The 18,057-nt window shown below is 42.3% G+C and overlaps 3 protein-coding genes across 3 annotated transcripts in view; 2 read left to right on the top strand and 1 right to left on the bottom strand.

Annotated features, from left to right (window-relative positions):
• Positions 1 to 18,057, top strand: part of LOC135709776 (Krueppel homolog 1-like) — a 184,123-nt gene that overhangs the window by 52,660 nt on the left and 113,406 nt on the right. The window lies entirely within an intron of this gene.
• LOC135709777 (arginyl-tRNA--protein transferase 1-like) overlaps positions 1 to 18,057 on the bottom strand; it is a 413,720-nt gene that overhangs the window by 384,589 nt on the left and 11,074 nt on the right. The gene's annotated exons all lie outside the window — the stretch shown is intronic.
• LOC135709774 (protein lin-54 homolog) lies at positions 120 to 16,258 on the top strand. The gene is made up of 6 exons (XM_065232161.1): positions 120 to 595; positions 957 to 1,108; positions 1,172 to 2,223; positions 2,293 to 2,787; positions 15,033 to 15,178; positions 15,497 to 16,258. The coding sequence occupies exons 1-6, from the start codon at positions 586 to 588 to the stop codon at positions 16,009 to 16,011; spliced, it is 2,370 nt and encodes a 789-aa protein (XP_065088233.1). The 5' UTR covers positions 120 to 585; the 3' UTR covers positions 16,012 to 16,258.

The following is an 18,057-nucleotide window of genomic DNA, read 5'->3' as shown; positions in this document are numbered from 1 at the left end:
CCACATGCGTCTCCTAACGTCTGACGACGACGCCCCTTCGCCGCAAACGCGGACGCTCCCCGTCTTCGGTTGGCAACATTGGCTGTCAGCTCTGCCAATAAGAAAATAGGAGCCAAAAGCGCAGCAAAACGAAGAAAATATAAATTTGAGTTTGAAATTTTTATTTGCTAGTTTGATTTTTCACCGAAATAGCGGCTGAACCTGACTAAATTTAAGTAAAAAGTGTTACATTCAGCGAGTGGATTGGATGCAAAGTGAAAAAGTTCGCGAGAATTGGAAGACGGCGTCGGTTTGGGAGCGAGGAAAAAATCGGTCAAAAAACGACTTCGAGCTGACAGATTTCCAGTTGGATTCGCGGCGACGGCGGCGGCAGCAGCAGTGGCGAATGTGAGCTCGAGCCCGCGACCCCCAGAAGCCGAACGAAGCAGCAGCAAGGGTGTTTTTGTTGTTGCTGTCCGCGAGGAACGGCGCAGTTGGAAGAATCCGCGAACAGAAGGACCAGCTGGCACACCCTTGACCAGTAGTCTAAACGGTTTATTTTGTAGTAAATTTTGATCGTTTGTGAGGGCTTGAAAGGATCGAAAAATGGAAGTTGGTGAGTAACTACCAATGCTGTCATGGCAGTTTAATTTGAAAACGATTTTTATTGACGTGAATAATGTAATGTGCGGGTTCCATTTGAAATGTGGCAATATGGGCGGTTGGACACGGAAGATTCTATCGCGGGTGGAGTAATTCGTGCTTTAGCATTTTATAAATAAAGCGAAAATGTAGATTGTTGTTGATATTCAGGTACCTACACTGTTGTCCTTTCCTTATCATGAGTAATGCTGGAGACTTCGGGATCTTTGCTTGTGTGCGTGCTATCCTTCAGCACTTTTTATGTTGCGCTCTCTAAACATAAATATTGCTCAAATTTACATATTCTGGAATAATTGAGGAATATATTTTTGCAGATGAGGACTACATATTTGACGATCAAGCCGCAATGGAGGAGCTTGGTATCGATTCCCTGGACGAGGGTATGCTCGTTGGTTCAGATGACCTTGTAGAGTATTCAGCTGGCGAAGACGAATTTGAAGAGGATACAGTTTATGTGAAAACGGAGGTAAGTTTCAAAATATACCTGTCGACCAAAAGTACGGTTCAACTAAATTGTTAACCTTTCCAGGAATGTTTTGAAGACGCAATCCCAAAAACAATGATTACCAGTCCAAACATAACGGTCAAACGTGTGGTCAACAACAAACCAGTGGCCCCGATGGTGCAGAAAATTGCGCCTAGGCCAACGAATCTAATTCGTGCTACCAATGCGGCTGGTAAGGTTGTTCTTATACAGAAGCAGCCTTCTACTGTGGCCCCAGTAAAACTGCTCAATAATGCTAAAACGGCTACTGCAGCCAGTACCACAACCTCCTACCATTTAGTAAAAAGCGAAGGCGGTGTAGTTATGCAATCGAAGGGCCAAAATCAAACCATGATCCGACGGGTTGTTCCTGCTACAGCCACCTCAACAACCGCTACCACAGCCGTAAGTCTGAACAAACCTAAAACGGTTGCTAGACCTGCTACCCACGTTGTGATCCATACGAAAATGGGACCATCGGGTACTACCACTACCAAAACTCTAACCGTCGCCGAAGCCCATCAGATGGGCCTGCTCAACAATAACAAAACGAAACAAGTGGTGGCAGTGGCAAAACCACGGCCCACAGGAATCTCAGCGGTAAAATCTCCGGTCAAAATCCTTCCCAGCACCACAACCAATTCTTCCATGGTACGGTTGAAACAATCTCCTGGAGCCACTGGTACGGCCGGGCAAGTGCAACGAGTTTCGACGATCGCCAAGTCCGCTGTGCAAAGCCACAAGGTCTTCCTGCCTCAGAGTGCCATCCAGGCAGGGCAGCAATCCGGACAAATTCAGGCAATAAACATTCCCGGCAAAGGAATCCAATACGTACGCTTTCTCAATCAGAGCTCTAGCTCGTCAAGTGCGACAACCACTTCTTCCGGTCAGAAAATGGTTCAAGTCCAAATGAATAAGACTGGTGCTGCAGTGCCAGGTTCGAAAATAATCGTGCAGAACAACAAAACCTACGTCGTAAGCAATGGCAATGTAGCGGCTGTGCGCACTGCTTCTGGCCAACCGGTCAGCCGAGTGATGGCATCCGGTTCGCAAACCGTCGTGCGAAAAGTCATCTCTGCTGGAAGTAGTCAAGCTGGGTAAGTTTACGTCTTTGTGCCAAACCCAACATTCCAATCTGAATGATGTTTTTCATTCTTCGTTTCTAGTATCGTTCGGCGTGACCCGGAATCGACCCGTTACATAGCGGTAGTTCGAAAGGAAGATGGTAAATCGTCCGAACCGGCCAGCAGCCTGACAGCATCACAGCTGAGTCAACTGGCCGGAACCACTGTAATGACCGGTGGTACCAAAACGAAAATAGTCATGGTTCCATCATCGTCATCCGCTTTGGGTCAGCAGAAAGCAACACTTGCCAGCAGTGCCCCGTCGATCATTTCGGTGAAACGTGAATCCGTCAGTGGGTCCGAAGATGAAACACGGAAAGGTCCCGCCGTGGGGACCATTTTTCCCGACGAGGCCTACAAGAAGCGGCCGTGTAATTGCACCAAGTCGCAGTGTCTGAAGTTGTACTGCGACTGCTTCGCGAATGGGGAATTTTGCTACAACTGTAACTGCCGAGATTGTTACAACAATCTGGATAATGAGGAGGAACGGCAGAAGGCCATTCGGGCTACGCTGGAACGGAATCCGAGTGCATTCAAGTGAGTGGCTTTTTGTGATTTGCTTTACGTTTTTGCAGAGCGAAGATCGCTTCGGCGAACTGACTGTGAAGTTGTTTGAAAGTTTGTTCTCGAATCACTTCCTAAAAAAAGATATGATTTTTTTTTTCTAAATATTTGCTATGTTGTTTACTCGAATACGATCAATACGATAGTGGACGTAGCGAACGATGAAGAATAATATTCAGAGGGAAAAAAAAACTGTTGGTATTGTGTGATTTACCCTTTTTTTTTGCTGCTCGGCGATAGTACCCATGTCGTGAAAGCGAAAAAAAAAAAATCTGAGCATGGGAAAATTGAAAATGATCAGCTTCCAAACTTAAAATTGAGATGCAGGACTTGAGAAAATGGATACCGAATTTGTACATATTTTCAATATTCGTAATCTTGGGAAAGTGTCTGAGAGGTGCAATTTATTTTTTTAAAGAGTTGGTGATCTTTAGAAAAATACTTGACCAACCTGAAGTGTGAGGCCTACCTTAGCTGAATCGGTAAAGGCTGAAGGTAGTTGGGTTCGATTCCCAGTCCGGTTTAGGATTTTTTTTGTCGGGCTGTAAAATTTCTCGACTTTCCTGGGCATAGAGTATGACTGTACTTTCCACACAATTATGTTAATGCAAAAATGGTACAGGCTTCGAAAACTCTCAATTAATAACTATGGAAGTGCATCTGGAACAGAAAAAAAGAAGAAGAAGTCTTGAAAGAGAACTTAACTTAACTCTTTGATCATCAAAATGTATAGAATAACTCGACAGAACTGCTCATATTTAAAAGAAGGAATTATGAATTCAGTTTTCGCATTCATCATTGTTCATTTTATCAGTAACCGTGTGTGTGTGTATCCATTATTCTCAACTCCTTACTACCGCTAATTGTTGTAGAACTAATAGGAGGTCCGGTCGTAGTGTCTTCAACATATCCCTTAAGTTATTGTCATATTTTAGCCTTTTTTTTTGACTACGATTCAAAAATTCCAAAATTGTAAATACTTAAAAATACTTATCAGAAGCTTGGAAATATTTATTTGATACTAGAGCTATACCGTAAAAAAAAATCCAATAAAAATACAATGATTTTCATTGTCATTGTAACCATATTATTTACTGTCAAAACATTGGACATTTTTGTCCATGACCATAAAATCACAACGAAATTCATGGTATTTGAGAAATTTACAGTAAAAAAGGGGGGTTGTTAAGCATCTTAATGTTGTGTTCTCGAACAGAAGGAAACTAGTTTTAGGTTTAAGGTGATACTCTAAGGAAGGCTTAGCGTGAAACTTCAAAGGCACAAATCTAGATAGAGCTGAAATTAGGGCGTAACAGCTTTTGTAAACAATGACTTCTCTCGATGTTTTCTAGGAAGTCAAGGTACGGCCACGCAAACCAACATAACCATCCGGTAGGGGAAGTCTTCTACCCGATGAGGATGTTGTTGCGTAAGCGAGCCTTAAATTTCTAGAAATCATTGATAGAAGTCATTGTTTACAAAAGCTGTTAGGCCCTAATTCCAGCTCTATCTAGAAATGTCAGCTTCCTCAAAACATACAAATTTGAAATTGCTACCCTCTGTTTGTAGTAGCACAGCAAACAAGGAGTAGCAATTTCAAATTTGTATGTTTTGTGGAAGCTGACATTTGTGCCTTTAAAGTTTCACGGCTTCCTTAGAGTATCACCTTAAGAGCTAATTATAATTCGACTTTGTCTCTTCGGTGTTTGGATCTAAACTCCAAAATATTTTCAGTTTGTTACTTTCGTACCATGGCTGCAAAACATGGCCTACCAGGCAACATATTCTTCTGATGTGTACGCCGATGGTACATCTCCCTGCCAGCCAAGCTGGAAGTCTACGGGTTCTTTCTTCACGCTGTTGAACTGGTTCTTGAATATTCACACTGTTAGCAGGAACAACAGATTCGTCATCCGTCATTACATCATCGGGCTCGTCATCATCATGAATTAGTCTGGAATTTGTTTTTTTTTATAAGTGAAAGCAGAGCTCTTCCAATTAACGTGTGGTTTATTTGAAGGACAGTTTGATAATGGAACAGAAAAAAAATGAAAAGTCAAATAAGCAGGACTACTGAGATGGAATTAAACGATTGCTTCTGGCTTCCAAGTTCCTTCGATATCATCCCCTCTCAATCGTGTAGCCCTAGACTCATCCGTATACTATAGTTCTTGAAAGCGTCCAGAGTCCAATGGCTTGGTGAATATGTCAGCTAATTGTCCGCGAGTACCAATAGATTCCACTTGGATGCGTCCTTCGGCAATATGATCCCTGATGAAATGGTGTTTAACATCAATGTGTTTGCTTTGTTTCGTCTCCAAGTTATTCGCCATTCAAATACAGCCTCTAACGGCACCGGTGGTGTAGTGGTAAGCGTGATTACCTCTCACCCCAGCAGGCCTGGGTTCAATCCCAGTCGGCGCCGTCGGGATGTTCTGAGGCATAACATCTCTGATCACGCCTTCCTTCGGATGGGAAGTAAAGCCGTTGGTCCCCGGTTCATGAGTTGATTGGTCGATAGGTAGGGTCCAGGTGTGGGGGAGCTGCCTTCCTGGCACGTCGGTAGCCTTGGTGCTCAGCACGGAAAACAAGATCGACGGAAAAAACAAACCAAAGGAAAAAAATACAGCCTCTGTTGTCCTCGAATATGGTGACAGGTGTTTTCGGATCCTTGGCCTTCATATCTTCAAGTACTCCAGATAATCACAGGGATTCTGCAGTAGCGGCGCTCAGAGCTACATACTCGGATTCACTTGACGAAATAGCAACTGTAGTTTGCTTCTTGCTGCACCATGATACCGTTGATCCAAACACCTTAAAGACGTATCCCGTGACTGATTTTCGATCTTCATTGTCGGCCGCCCAGTCAGCATCAGCAAATCCAACGAGCGGACGGTCGTCATTGCGTTCGAACTTCAATACAGCATTGGCACTTCCCTTCAGGTAACGAACGATTCGCTTCAAGCACTGCCAGTGTGTTTCTGTTGCTTTTTGCTGGTAGCGCCCCAGATACCCTACTGGAAAACAGATGTCCTGCCGAACGCACAGCATAATATACATTAAACTGCCTAGTAGCTCCCTGTAGGGTTCTTCAGTTGACGTCCCCTCTCGTTGCAATTGCAGTCCGTTTTCCATTGGTGACTTAGCTGGATTGCACTCAGTCAGTCCAAAACGCCACGTGCGCCTCTTGCGGAAGTTGAAGAACTCCTGTTTGCCGATCGTACGTTATCTTCATTCCCAGAAAGTGGCGTGCTTCTCCACAGTCAGTCATGCTGAAAACAGTCGAAAGCTTCTCCTTCATACGTGCGATGGATTCCAATTTCCTCCCTACGATTAGCAAATCTTCCACATAGAGTACAACGTACAGCTCGTCTCCTTCTTCGCATCGTGTGTATAGGCAGTAGTCATGGCGGGACCGCTTGAAACCCATCTTGACTAGTTCACTGTTGAATTTTTCATTCCAGAATCGTGGAAATTGCTTCAATCCATACAATGATTTCAGCAACTTGCAGCTCATATTTTCTGGAGTCTGGACGCCTTCAGGAATATCCATATAGATATCCTCCTTCAAATCTCCATGCAAGAAGGCAGTTTTAACGTCCATCTGATGGAAATGGAACTGGTTGTGGACGCCTACAGTTAGCACAGTCCGGATGGTTGGAAACTTCGCCACCGGTGCATATGTATCCACGAAGTCAACACCATAACGCTGCAGGTAGCCCTTCGCTACTAGTCGGGCTTTATATCAAGCGGCCTGGCCATCTTCGTCTTCCTTCACACGGAATATCCACTTGGATTTGAGAGGTTTCACGCCACGTGGACAGGGCGTCATCTTCCACACACCGTTCGCCTCCATGGATAGCATCTGTGGAATACGAGCCAGCAGAAGTTGCTCTGTAACCGGTGAAGAAATTTAACAACTTACCGGGGAGCTTGCGCTCCCGTTCGCTGCGCCTCAACATCGCTTGTCTAGTTGCGAAGGGAGCGCTCCGGTATCATCCACCTCCAAAACGTCTGCACCATCAGCAATCGGAGTATTCTCACGTAACATCGGCCAATCTTCAGGTGACGGTTCCATTGAATCACGAACAACTTCCCCCTCTTGCTCGTACGGTACTACAACGAGTGGTGTATCTGCTTGATTTTCAGGATTAGCTTTGTAGGGAAAGCAGGTTTCATGAAACTTCACGTCACGAGCAATCATAATTCTTCTTGACTTCTTGTCACAGTCGGTAGCCGTTTGGTGCATATCCGACCATGACGGTTTCATGACTCTTGGCATCCAATTTCTTTCGATGTTGGCTGGGAATCCAAGCGAACGCCTTGCATCCGAAAATTCGAAGTTTTTCTAGACTTGGCTTCTGACCGTACCAGTATTCAGCTAGTGTCATACTTCTCGGCAGGGCTACAGTAGGACTTCTGTTCACCAGGTACACGGCAGTAATGACAGCTTCTGACCACATCTTCTTTGAGAATCGATTAACATCGTGCGGACCTTCTCAACAATGGTTCAGTTGAACCTCTCCGCAACGCCGTTTTGTTGAGGCATGTAAACAACGGTTGGTTCGATTTGGATACCTTTATGTGAGTTAAAACGCTTTTGGTTGTTAGAAAGATACTCACGGCCTTGGTCTATTGTTAGTTTCGAGATCTTCATGTTGAATGGCGCCGTTACCATTGCTTCGTAGTCGCGGAATCGATCAAACACCTCCGATTTACTCTTCATCAGGAATAGCATTGCAAAATGGGTATCATCATGGGTGGTCGTCAATGAAGGAAATACAATATTTCGAACCATCCCACGCAGTAGGTTTGATTGGTCCGCATACGTCCGAATGAATTCTTTCCAACGGCCTTGTTGCTCTCGGGCGTGTGCCGTTGAATGGTTCACGACATTGTTTCCCTTGCACGCACGCATCACAGAACGCCAGCTTGTCTGCTCAGCACCATCCACAAGATTGTTACTTATGATCACTTTCATTCCCTGTTGACTCAGGTGTTCAAGCCTTTGGTCGCTTCAGTTTGACACATATTTGCCGAAGACACTGGAATGTCTACCTCGATCTCGTACAGGTTACCTCTCAAGTTCGCAGTAGCAATGACTTCGTTGTTTTTCTTGAGAACCGCAACGGAACCGCAGAAAATTACCACAACGCCTGCCTTCACCAACTTTTTAACGGACATCAGGTTGTCGCGAAGCTCGGGGACACAGAGAACATCCTTCATGTTCAACGACGTGTTCTTGTTACTGCTTCCGACGATGGTTCCAACCGTTTTTGATACCAGTGTTCCTCCGTCCTTCGCTTCTTGAATCACAATGGGTTGCTTCATCTTGCGAATTTCCGAGAATACTGCCAAATCATTCTCTAGGTGGTCGCTTGAACCCGAATCGAGCTTGAATACCACCTTTCCAGTTGGTGCCTTTTCAATCTTGCAACTTACTGCATTCCGTTGATCTGCCGAATTAGCTTCACCGCTTTTCTGCCGACAGTCCTTCTTCAAATGGCCACGTTTTCCACAATTGTGACACTTGCCTTGGAACTTCGTAGACTTGCGTTTCTTCTCTCCAGAAAATGCCGCAGCCTTGATCTCACCTGAGTCTTCGTGACGTTCGGTTCTTTTCAGCTCTTCCGCCAATAAGCGTTGCTTCACGATCTCCAAACTCAACTCTTCCTCAGGAATGTTTTCCAAGGCCGTCAACAAGGGGTCATACGCATCCGGTAGAGTCTGGAACAGCGAAATGACCAAATCAGCTTCCTCGACCTTCGCCCCAGCGGTTTTCAGCTGCCGGATCAAGTCTTCGAACACCAGCAAGTGCGCTCTCATCGAATCACCATATCTCAACTTCAGACGATTCAACTGCTTTCTCACCAGGTTTTGAGTGCTAATTGACCGCTTCGCAAAGGTGTTCTCGAGCGCCTTCCACATGTCCTTGGCCGTCTTCTTCTCGCAGACGATCGCCAGACATTCATTCGCCAGGAAGCTGACAATATATGACTTGGCCTTCCGGTCTGCCTCTTCAAATTTCACCTTTTCAGCTGCTACTGCCGGTGCTTCTTCAGTTAAAGTGTTCAATACTCCCACAGAATCCAGGAACATCTTGACTCTGAAGCTCCAGTGCTGAAATCGTAGAGGTGCCCATAACCTTTTATGAGTGAAAGCAGAGCTCTTCCAATTAACGTGTGGTTTATTTGAAGGACAGTTTGATAATGGAACAGAAAAAATAAAAAGTCAAATAAGCAGGACTACTGAGATGGAATTAAACGATAGCTTCTGGCTTCCAGGTTCCTTCGATATCAGTTCTTCTATCAGCACTGCTGGGACCAACGGTTTCGGAGCTTGTAGGTGGAACTCGTCAGCTAGCAAGGCCAAGAGAAGTTGATTGCGTGGATTTGGAGATTGATCGGCATCATTTTCATCCGGATATCGTTGTTTTAGCTGGTTGATGTGTGCTCGAATCAAGCGTCCATGTTCGAGCAAAGCAGTGTAGTTCACTTTGCCCTTGCGCTCGATTACCTGTCCTGGAATCCAATCGATTGTATTGCGACAATGGACAGCTCGCTTCCAGTGCTTGGCCAGCCATTGCGGATGTAGTTGATTACCTCTTGTAGGACCGGGTCGTCTTGCGTTTCCTTGGAGATCATATCGAATGTGACCGGCAAGCTGGATATTGAGTCTGCGAGAATTGCCTTCACGTCAGATTCCGTTTGGAGAGCAGCAATCACGTATTCCTCGTCTGGTTTGCTATGACAGCTCATCAAGTGGGACAACACGTCGTCATGCCCAAAAACTATCCGTTGGGATGAACTGGATGCATTCAGCTTGCCCATTCGATTGTGGGTGGTAAGGGGCCGTCGTCAGGTGGTGGATCCCATTTTCTTCACATAATTGCTTGAATCCGAAACGAGAGTGTGTGGGTTGCCGTACGTTGTGAAAGTTTCTTGCAGAATTTCCAATGTCGCTGTAGTAGTTGTACTGCGGGACCTCAAGATTTCCGGCCACTTCGAATAGGCGTCGACCACAACGAGGTAGTGATAACCATCAACTGGACCTGCTTAGTCGATGTGGATCCTCTCCCACGGTTTCGTTGGTATCGGTCACGATTCAAGGGTAGTCTTACGGGGCGATTTTGCTGCAACAGTACAGGGGCGACACTGGCGCACAAACGTTTCAACAACACACATAGAACGCCTTTGATGGCGGGAAACAGCTAGCGCGACTGGATCGAGTGGTTCGAGGTCTCCCATAATGCGACAGGCAGTGCGTTCTGGTTTACAGCGTTCCAATTCACAACGCGGCATCCAATTCTGAATCAGCATATTGGGTCTAGTCCAGAGATGGGAGTTGAGAACTCGGAAGGTCCCGGAACAGGAGAGATCGTGATGGCTGGCGTGTTCAAACGAGACATTCACATGTTTTTTGAACCGTCTTCAAATTCACGGAACAAAATTCCTTTCGGCCATGTATCCGATGTAAGAGCAACTTCACGTAGTTTGCGAGCCAATCCGACTTTGTACGATATGTAACTCATACGGCTGATGTCGGATCCCTTTTTAACTAGCGGCAAAACCTTAATCGGATCATCGCAGTGTATACACAACCTTTGACCAGCTTCTCGATTGATTCCGATTTCACGCTAGGATGTATACGAGAAAGGTACAGCCAAAACAGCTCGGTGGGTTCAGGGACAGTAAGGACCTCGGTAAAGACATTGTCATCCGTTACTGCTTTAGTACCACCAACAAGTGGTTTGCTGGTGAGCGAGCCTTCATCGCGGCGCCGTTTGAATGGCGGTTGACGCATAAGATCGCCGGAACTCAAATGTGTTGGAGTTGTCAATGCGATTCGTTTCGACAGCTGAGCGATCTGCTGTCCTTGCTAAGTCATTTCCTTCCAAAGCTCAGCGTGTGCCATTTCCTGTTTCTCGGTGATAGAATTAATCGCATTACCAAACGACGAAACAGCAGTTTTGAACCGGGCACATTTCATCAGCTTCGCGCACTCGTTGCACATCCAAAACAAGTTTGGGCTAGTGTGGACAATGTTCAGAAAAGCCTTGTTCAACTTTGTGCCGCCGCATTTCAGGCGAATCCTTCTGTCGCAAAAAGCCATGCAGGAGACGGATTCTTCATCACCTTTAACTGGGGCCACATTGTGCATCTCGAAACGAAAAACTTTTTCATACAAGCATTCGTACAAAAAGTCTTTCGTTTCGAGATTCGCAATGTGACTCCTGGTTTAGGGCATTGGTCACAGGCGGAAGTCATGCTGACTCAGTTTCCAAATCTAATTTAGAAACAGCGGTGGGGATGCTCTAATACGCAAGGAGGAGTTGGATTCTGCAGAGCGTCTGATATTGACACTAACACAACAGTAAACACTACAAGATGACCGATTAGATAACTTTTTCACTGTTTTCACAACACGGAATATGCTCCAAATAGACAATTATTGCAACGGACTGTACTTTCCACTAACAACCGGTAAAATTTTGCAAGTCTACAGAACGGGAAAAACGAAGAACGATAGAACAAATTTAACAGCGTAAAATCACAACGATGTAAATAACAACAACGATTGTCGACAGATGCGACAGATGTTTACGAGAATTCAATTTATTTTAAAGCAGAACCGAGATCCTTATTAGAGTTCAGAGTTTTAGGGAAGCTCCGAGAACATCAAAACAGATCAGAGAATTAAATTCAAAAAATTTAAAGGAAATTTCAGAAACCGGAATTTCCGGAAAATTCAGTTCGCTCAGAGAAAATTTCTGGAACGTAGTAAAAGTTATATGAACATTCGGAAAATGTGAGAGTATTTCAAGGGTGTTATATCATGGAAATCTCAAGATCTAAAGAACATCCGAAAATTTAGCTAAGTTGATTAGAGAACATCAAACATTTTTCCATTAATTAAAAAAAAGGCGAGAACTTTTAGCAAGCACCGATATTTTCAAGAAATTCCACAGAACTTCTAAGAAATTTAGATATTTTTAGATTGTTTCATTATATTCAGTGAAGTTCCGAGTATCTACATCATCTATTTCTATCTACATCAGAAATATCCCATTAACTTAAGGAAATATGCAGCGACTTACAAGGAGTTTTTTATAATTATGGGATATTCCGAGAATTCTATGATTGATCCGAAAACTTTAGAAGCTTATCAGGGAATTATAAATATATATCAGAAAATCTACCGGAACGTTTGATCAATTTAGAGAAATTAAGGTAAGCATAGAAAACTTCTTGCAGGGAAAATTAGTGATTTAAGGCAAAGTTCCGAGAGCGTCTATTAACCTTATAAAACTTAATGAAAATTTTAGAACTTAAAGGCAATTAAATCAATTCCAGTAAAATGGTGGGTTCTTTAAAAAAAATACTAAGGCAGAGCAGTCTAGAGAATTTTAAGGAAATTTTGGGAAATTGAGAAATATTTTAGGCAGTTTTAAAAACATCAGAAAATTCTAGACTATTAAAGAAGTTATGAATTAGTTTCGATAATTTGAACTTCAGACAAATCTTGAGAACTTCAGTGAAAAACATAGAACTATATTAATTCTTTCGCTGCGGAAGCCTAATGAAGTTCCTGAAATTTCAGAATAACTTCGAAAACTTCACAGAAGTACAGAGATCTTCAGAAACATTTCGAGAACTTCATAAAAGTCTATGGAACTTAAGGGAAGATCCGAGAACTTCAGGAACTTTTATGGACATTTTGGGAGCATCTCAAATTAGTTTAGTAAAGCTCCAAAAACAAAGCGAATTTCAGGGGAGTTTAGTTCCATTAGTTTCAATAAATTAGCGGGAAATTTTAAGAAGTTCCCAGCTTTTCAGAGAACTTTACTGCCGGTAATCGCAAGTCAGTCCCATCTGCATTTTTATCAATTTTGATTTAGCATCATTATTCAGTTCATCTTTCTATGTTTTTTTGGATGCACTATTGAAAAAAAGGTGGTTTGTTCAAGAAAAATGAAAAACAATACCAAGTCAAATTGTCCCACAGCGAAAAGTAACCGCAAGTCAGTCCCGTTAGAAAAATATGTTAGAAATGTTAGACAACACATCGCATCATGAGATTTGTGTCAAGACAGATTTTGCCCACTTCCCATATGGTATCTGGAACACGTCCGGATGTGGCCAATATAGTTGATACGGTACTCAGTTTGACCGCCAATCGATATGGCTTTGAATTATCATGTGATTTGATGTATCGCTTGATGGATTTTTATTTAAAACGGATTTATCACTCTCCTGGGGATACCCGGAACATGTCCGGGTGTGGCCAACATGGTGCTGGTCACTCATTATGACTCTTATTGATCTTATTTTTGAATTCTCATGTGTGTTGATTTATCGCATGGTGGGTTTGGCACGTTTATGAAAAGCTCTGGTCTGATGAAGACCCGTACTCACCGGAGTATGTTTCGGCCATTGCTCTGAAACCAGCGCAACAAATCCAGAAACAACGTTCTATGGGACCATGGTATCTTTCTACTGTTCAATACTGTGCTAAACTAATGCAGCATCGTCATGGAATTGTGACTGACTTGCGGTTATTTTTCTCATTTACGTTAAATGTAATCGCAAGTCAGTCCCACTCAGATTTTGGCCATAAAATAAAAATTTTACGATATTTTTCCAATATGTTTGGGTAAACATAGATGCATTCTATCACATTGTACGTTTATTTTAAAATTTATCCCTCCAACATAAGTGTCAAATCAAAAAACTTGAAAAATCTTTGACCGCCGTTTTCTCATTTCCAGTTTTTTACAGATGGGACTGACTTGCGATTATGGGCAGTTTAGAGATGTTAAGAAAATTATTGAATTTTTGAGAAAAGTTCAGAGTTCGCGGGAGCTTAAACATTTTTAGAACAGTTCAATTAAATTCATGATAGTAACATTTCTATGGTTTTGACAGATGGGATCGCTGCACATAGTTAAGTTTAAGTTTCGTGTCGGTTTGTCTGTGGTTTAGTCATAAACTTTTTATTGAATCTTTCGCTTTAATGGTTCATGTCGTACATATTTAAGTGTTTATGAGAATCTAAATGTTGGCTTCGGCAATACCTTAACCTATTATCGTCAGGGGGGTAAACAAAGTCCTAGAGCACTCAAATTTGGCCAATAGATGCTCTGCAACACAATGTATCCACATGCCAAAATTGAGCCCCCTGACGATAATAGGTTAAGGTATTGCCGAAGCCAACATTTTCCCTAAGTCTAAAACATCAAACATTTATTTGGTATGCCATCAGAACGACTAATTTTCTTCCCTTAGGTCTCTTTTTAGTCACTTTTTTACAACTATAAGGTCACTTATTTCTTCAACCTGGTTTTGGACTTTTACACGTTATTTTTGATAGCATTGATCGCTACCAGCCCTGTAATTTCGTTGTTTAAATTTTTTTATAGTTTAGAGTGCGATGTAATTGCAGTTTTTTTTTCACATATGAGTAAATTTTGTGTGGAAAGAAAATGCTCTGAGTCAATTGAATTCAGTCGCTGAGTTGTGGTAGTTGGCAGTGTAGGCACTCATAGTAAACTTCCGTGGCGTTTGACGTTTAAACACTACTGCCATCTGATGAGCGAGCTACCCATGATAGTGTTTTAGCGACGGTTTTTTTCAGTGGCAGATATGTCATGTGTTATGTCTGTTTCTTTATGCTTTTACGTTAAATCGTTTGGTTTGTTCGACGTACTTATCTTATACCTTCGTTCATAAGGAATAAGTACACAGAATACATCAGGACGTACAGTACAACTTAAAACCGCACTTTTATTAGCGATTCGGCATTTTTGAAGAGTCAAATTAAATATCCAAAACACATACAATATTATCGCTAATATTTAGAAATATTTTATGATAAATATTTTCAAATATATCTCAGAAGAATAAATTAATAATTAGAACTTGAATTGAAAAAAATCATGCCATATCCCATGCTTGAGAAAAAAAAAACGGACGAAAAAAAAATCCCACTTTCCATATGCAAGGCATATGGAATAATGTCCAAGGTGACAGGTTAATTAACCTTAACCTCAAACACACTGTTGAGAGAAAAAAAAAAAATGTATCAAAGTAGCCCATCATTTGCCATTCAATCAGTCATCGATTTGTTTGTCCACGTTATTAGTGCCTTATTTTTTTTTTTTCCTGCAAACCACTTCCATCTACCATACTATTGAATACAAAATCTCATTGTTTCCACAGACCAAAAATCGGTGCTGTCAGTGCCGACGAGGACGCGCTCCGCCAGCACACCAAGGGTTGCAACTGCAAACGGTCCGGCTGTCTGAAGAACTACTGCGAGTGCTACGAGGCGAAAATTGCCTGCTCGGCCAACTGCAAGTGCATAGGTGAGTGAATGCAACTGCATTTCTCGTTCTCATTACATTAGATAAGAAGGAATGAAATCACACCACAATCGCCTGTGTGTGTGTTGGCCGTTTCTATCTATCTATCTATCTATCCACCGACTGACTTACCTACCATACGTACAACATTTCTACTGGCTGCTGCGGCGCTAGCCAAGCAGAGAGTGAGAACATACAAACGACGAAAACAAGCAAACACAACAAAATCCCCCGGCCAGGCGCATTTTCGCTCGCTCTAACTAAACGGTTTTATTTTTCATTTTTATTTTCTCGTTTGACGCTTATCGCGTTCGGCCCCAGGTTGTCGCAACACCGAGCAATACGCAAAAGAGTTCGAGTACGCTACTTCTCTGGCTAGTGTCGGTTCCTTGGGTGTGGGTGGCAGCACAGACGCTACTGGACCAGGTGGAGGAGAAGGTGCTGATTCGGAGCATCTATCAGGTGACGACAGTATGGCGGAAGTCAGTCGCACCGATACGAGTTTAGGTGGCTCAAGTGGTACCACCGTGGTGGCCGCCATTGGAGAACCCGCAGCAGTGGCAGCGGCAACCACATCAGCAGCCGTAGCAGCAGTTGCCGGAATGAAGCGAGCCCTTCCGGCAGAACCCGATCTCACGCAATTACCACCGTCGAAGCAGCCGTACAATTTTATGACTCCGGACGTTATCGAAGCAACGGTGCAGTGCATGATTGCGCAAGCGGACGAATGTCAGAAGCGTGGTTGCAACATCCGAACCGCCGAACGAATGATTCTCGAAGAATTTGGTCGCTGCCTGGTGGAGATTATCGAATTCTCCAGTAAATCGGACAGCTAAAAGCTGTACCTGCTCGATTGTGGGACAAAAGTTTATTGCACACCTTTATGCAAGATTGTGGAGACGCTTATTGCTCCTGTACGGTACTGATAATAGGATTACATACACACAAATTAGAAAGTAGTTACATATCGGTGCCATCGTGAATGGCACACGAAATATAACTGGTTGTTATTTAACCAAAATTTGGTCTAGAACATTATGTATTAGCAATAAATATTTAACGAATGATGGAGTTTATTCAAATGTAATATTTATTTCATTCTCTCTTCTTGCTTATGATTTCTTTTTGGTTTTTGTTTTCATTTATTTGTAGGTATGATTCTTTCAATTAAGCCTAGTCGATAGAGCCCTTTTCCTGCAAAGTGGCATGGCTGTACTTTAAAAAATAATAAAAAATCATCAAATATTTTTCTTCAGATAAATTTACCAAATTAGATCGTTTTTAGCGACTGAATGAATAACAAATATCTACTTGTTCGGGAAAAAAAAAACACAACTAAAATCGATTGACGAATAGTGAAGTAAAGTGTAAAATATTGTACAAAAATGGCAATTCTAAGTTTTACAATGTTTGCTAGTAGTAATTAAAAATACTAAGAGAAATATATAAATGTAAATGGACGGATAATAATGAATTAAAATTTATGCTAACCTCATTGCTCTGTAAAACAATAATAAAGAATGATAATGATTGCGACGGGAAAGCTAAATCGGAAAGAAATTCCTGTTGGTTATCCATCACTCCCTTCACAGCTGGTAAATAAAGCGTCGTTGATGATTATCTCAAATACTTAAGAGCAGGCACAAAGTGGTGTAATTCCTCGGTTAATAGGGCAGCTATTTATTTATTTATTTATTTATTATTCTATTCATCGCACTTTTGTTGTCTAAATGAAGATTGATGGGGGAAAAAAGCCTATTTGGCAAATATGACCATAGGTGTAAAAACCTCATATCTTTTCGACATACAAGGAACAATATCAAAAAGGACACAACAGAACAATTCTATAAAAAAAAAAACGTCGAATAATAATAATAATTATAATAATATGGACTTCTGCATGGAGTTGTCCTTGGATCAGTCAAGTCGAGGCCGTCATCGCAGAGTTGATCGGGAACATAAAAAAGGAAACAGGTAGCAAAATTCATCTGATGTAGGGGAAATGTCGGCATCGGAAGTACCTTATTCTATTATCGTAAGGTGGTAAACAAAGTCCTAAAGTACTCAAATTTGGTCAATAGATACTCTGAAACACAACGTATCCACATGCCAAAATTGAGATCTCAAAGACTGACGATAATAGAATAAGGTATTCCCGAAGCCGCCATTCACCCTACATTAAATGGACAGCTACTCACCGTCTTGCAACAATTTGCTGATTGAAAGCAGTTGCATGTGTCGAACCATATCGTTACCTATCCAGCCCTAAGAGGAAGAGGAGACAATACGGGTGCGAAAACGAACCACTTTTCTGTCAAACGCGAACCAGCTCGTGATTGGCCGATTTGAAGTCCTCTTAGATCCAGCCGACAGAGGTCAATTCCACTAACAGCTTCCGCTTATTTTTAAAACCGTTTAATAACTACTGAGATGCGGCCACGAATTTCGATCGACGTCGCGTTCTACTGCTGCTGGTGCCGCTTTCTGCTTTAAGTGATACGTTCAGTATGTATTATCGAAAATAAAATCACTTTAATCCAGCCTGAAATAAAACATCAAAGGAATCCATCCCGGTTGCATCAATAAATTGGATGAATGTATCAAATTAGGTTCATCTCATCAGCGCATCTGTCCAAATGTAGATCAATTAGGAAATGGATAGGTCAATTAGGGAATGGATAGGAATGTGATGACGTGATTCTCGTTTTGTTGGAAACCGAAAAATCCTTCTCACTTCTATAAATTTTCCAATATTTTTACAAAAGGATTCACTTAAGGGAGTATTGGCACCGGTTGGAAACTAACGATTTAAAATAATTGGCTCACTACTTGACTACCCTAATAAAAAATATGGTTAATTAGCTTAACAACGTGTTCGTGGT

Source organism: Ochlerotatus camptorhynchus, unplaced genomic scaffold (genome assembly GCF_037179485.1).
Source record: "Ochlerotatus camptorhynchus isolate MF236.1 unplaced genomic scaffold, CSIRO-AGI_Acam_v1.1 ptg000364l, whole genome shotgun sequence".
NCBI lineage: Eukaryota > Metazoa > Arthropoda > Insecta > Diptera > Culicidae > Ochlerotatus > Ochlerotatus camptorhynchus.
The sequence above is the reverse complement of the archived record's forward strand: the minus strand, read 5'-3'. Positions and strand labels throughout refer to the sequence as shown.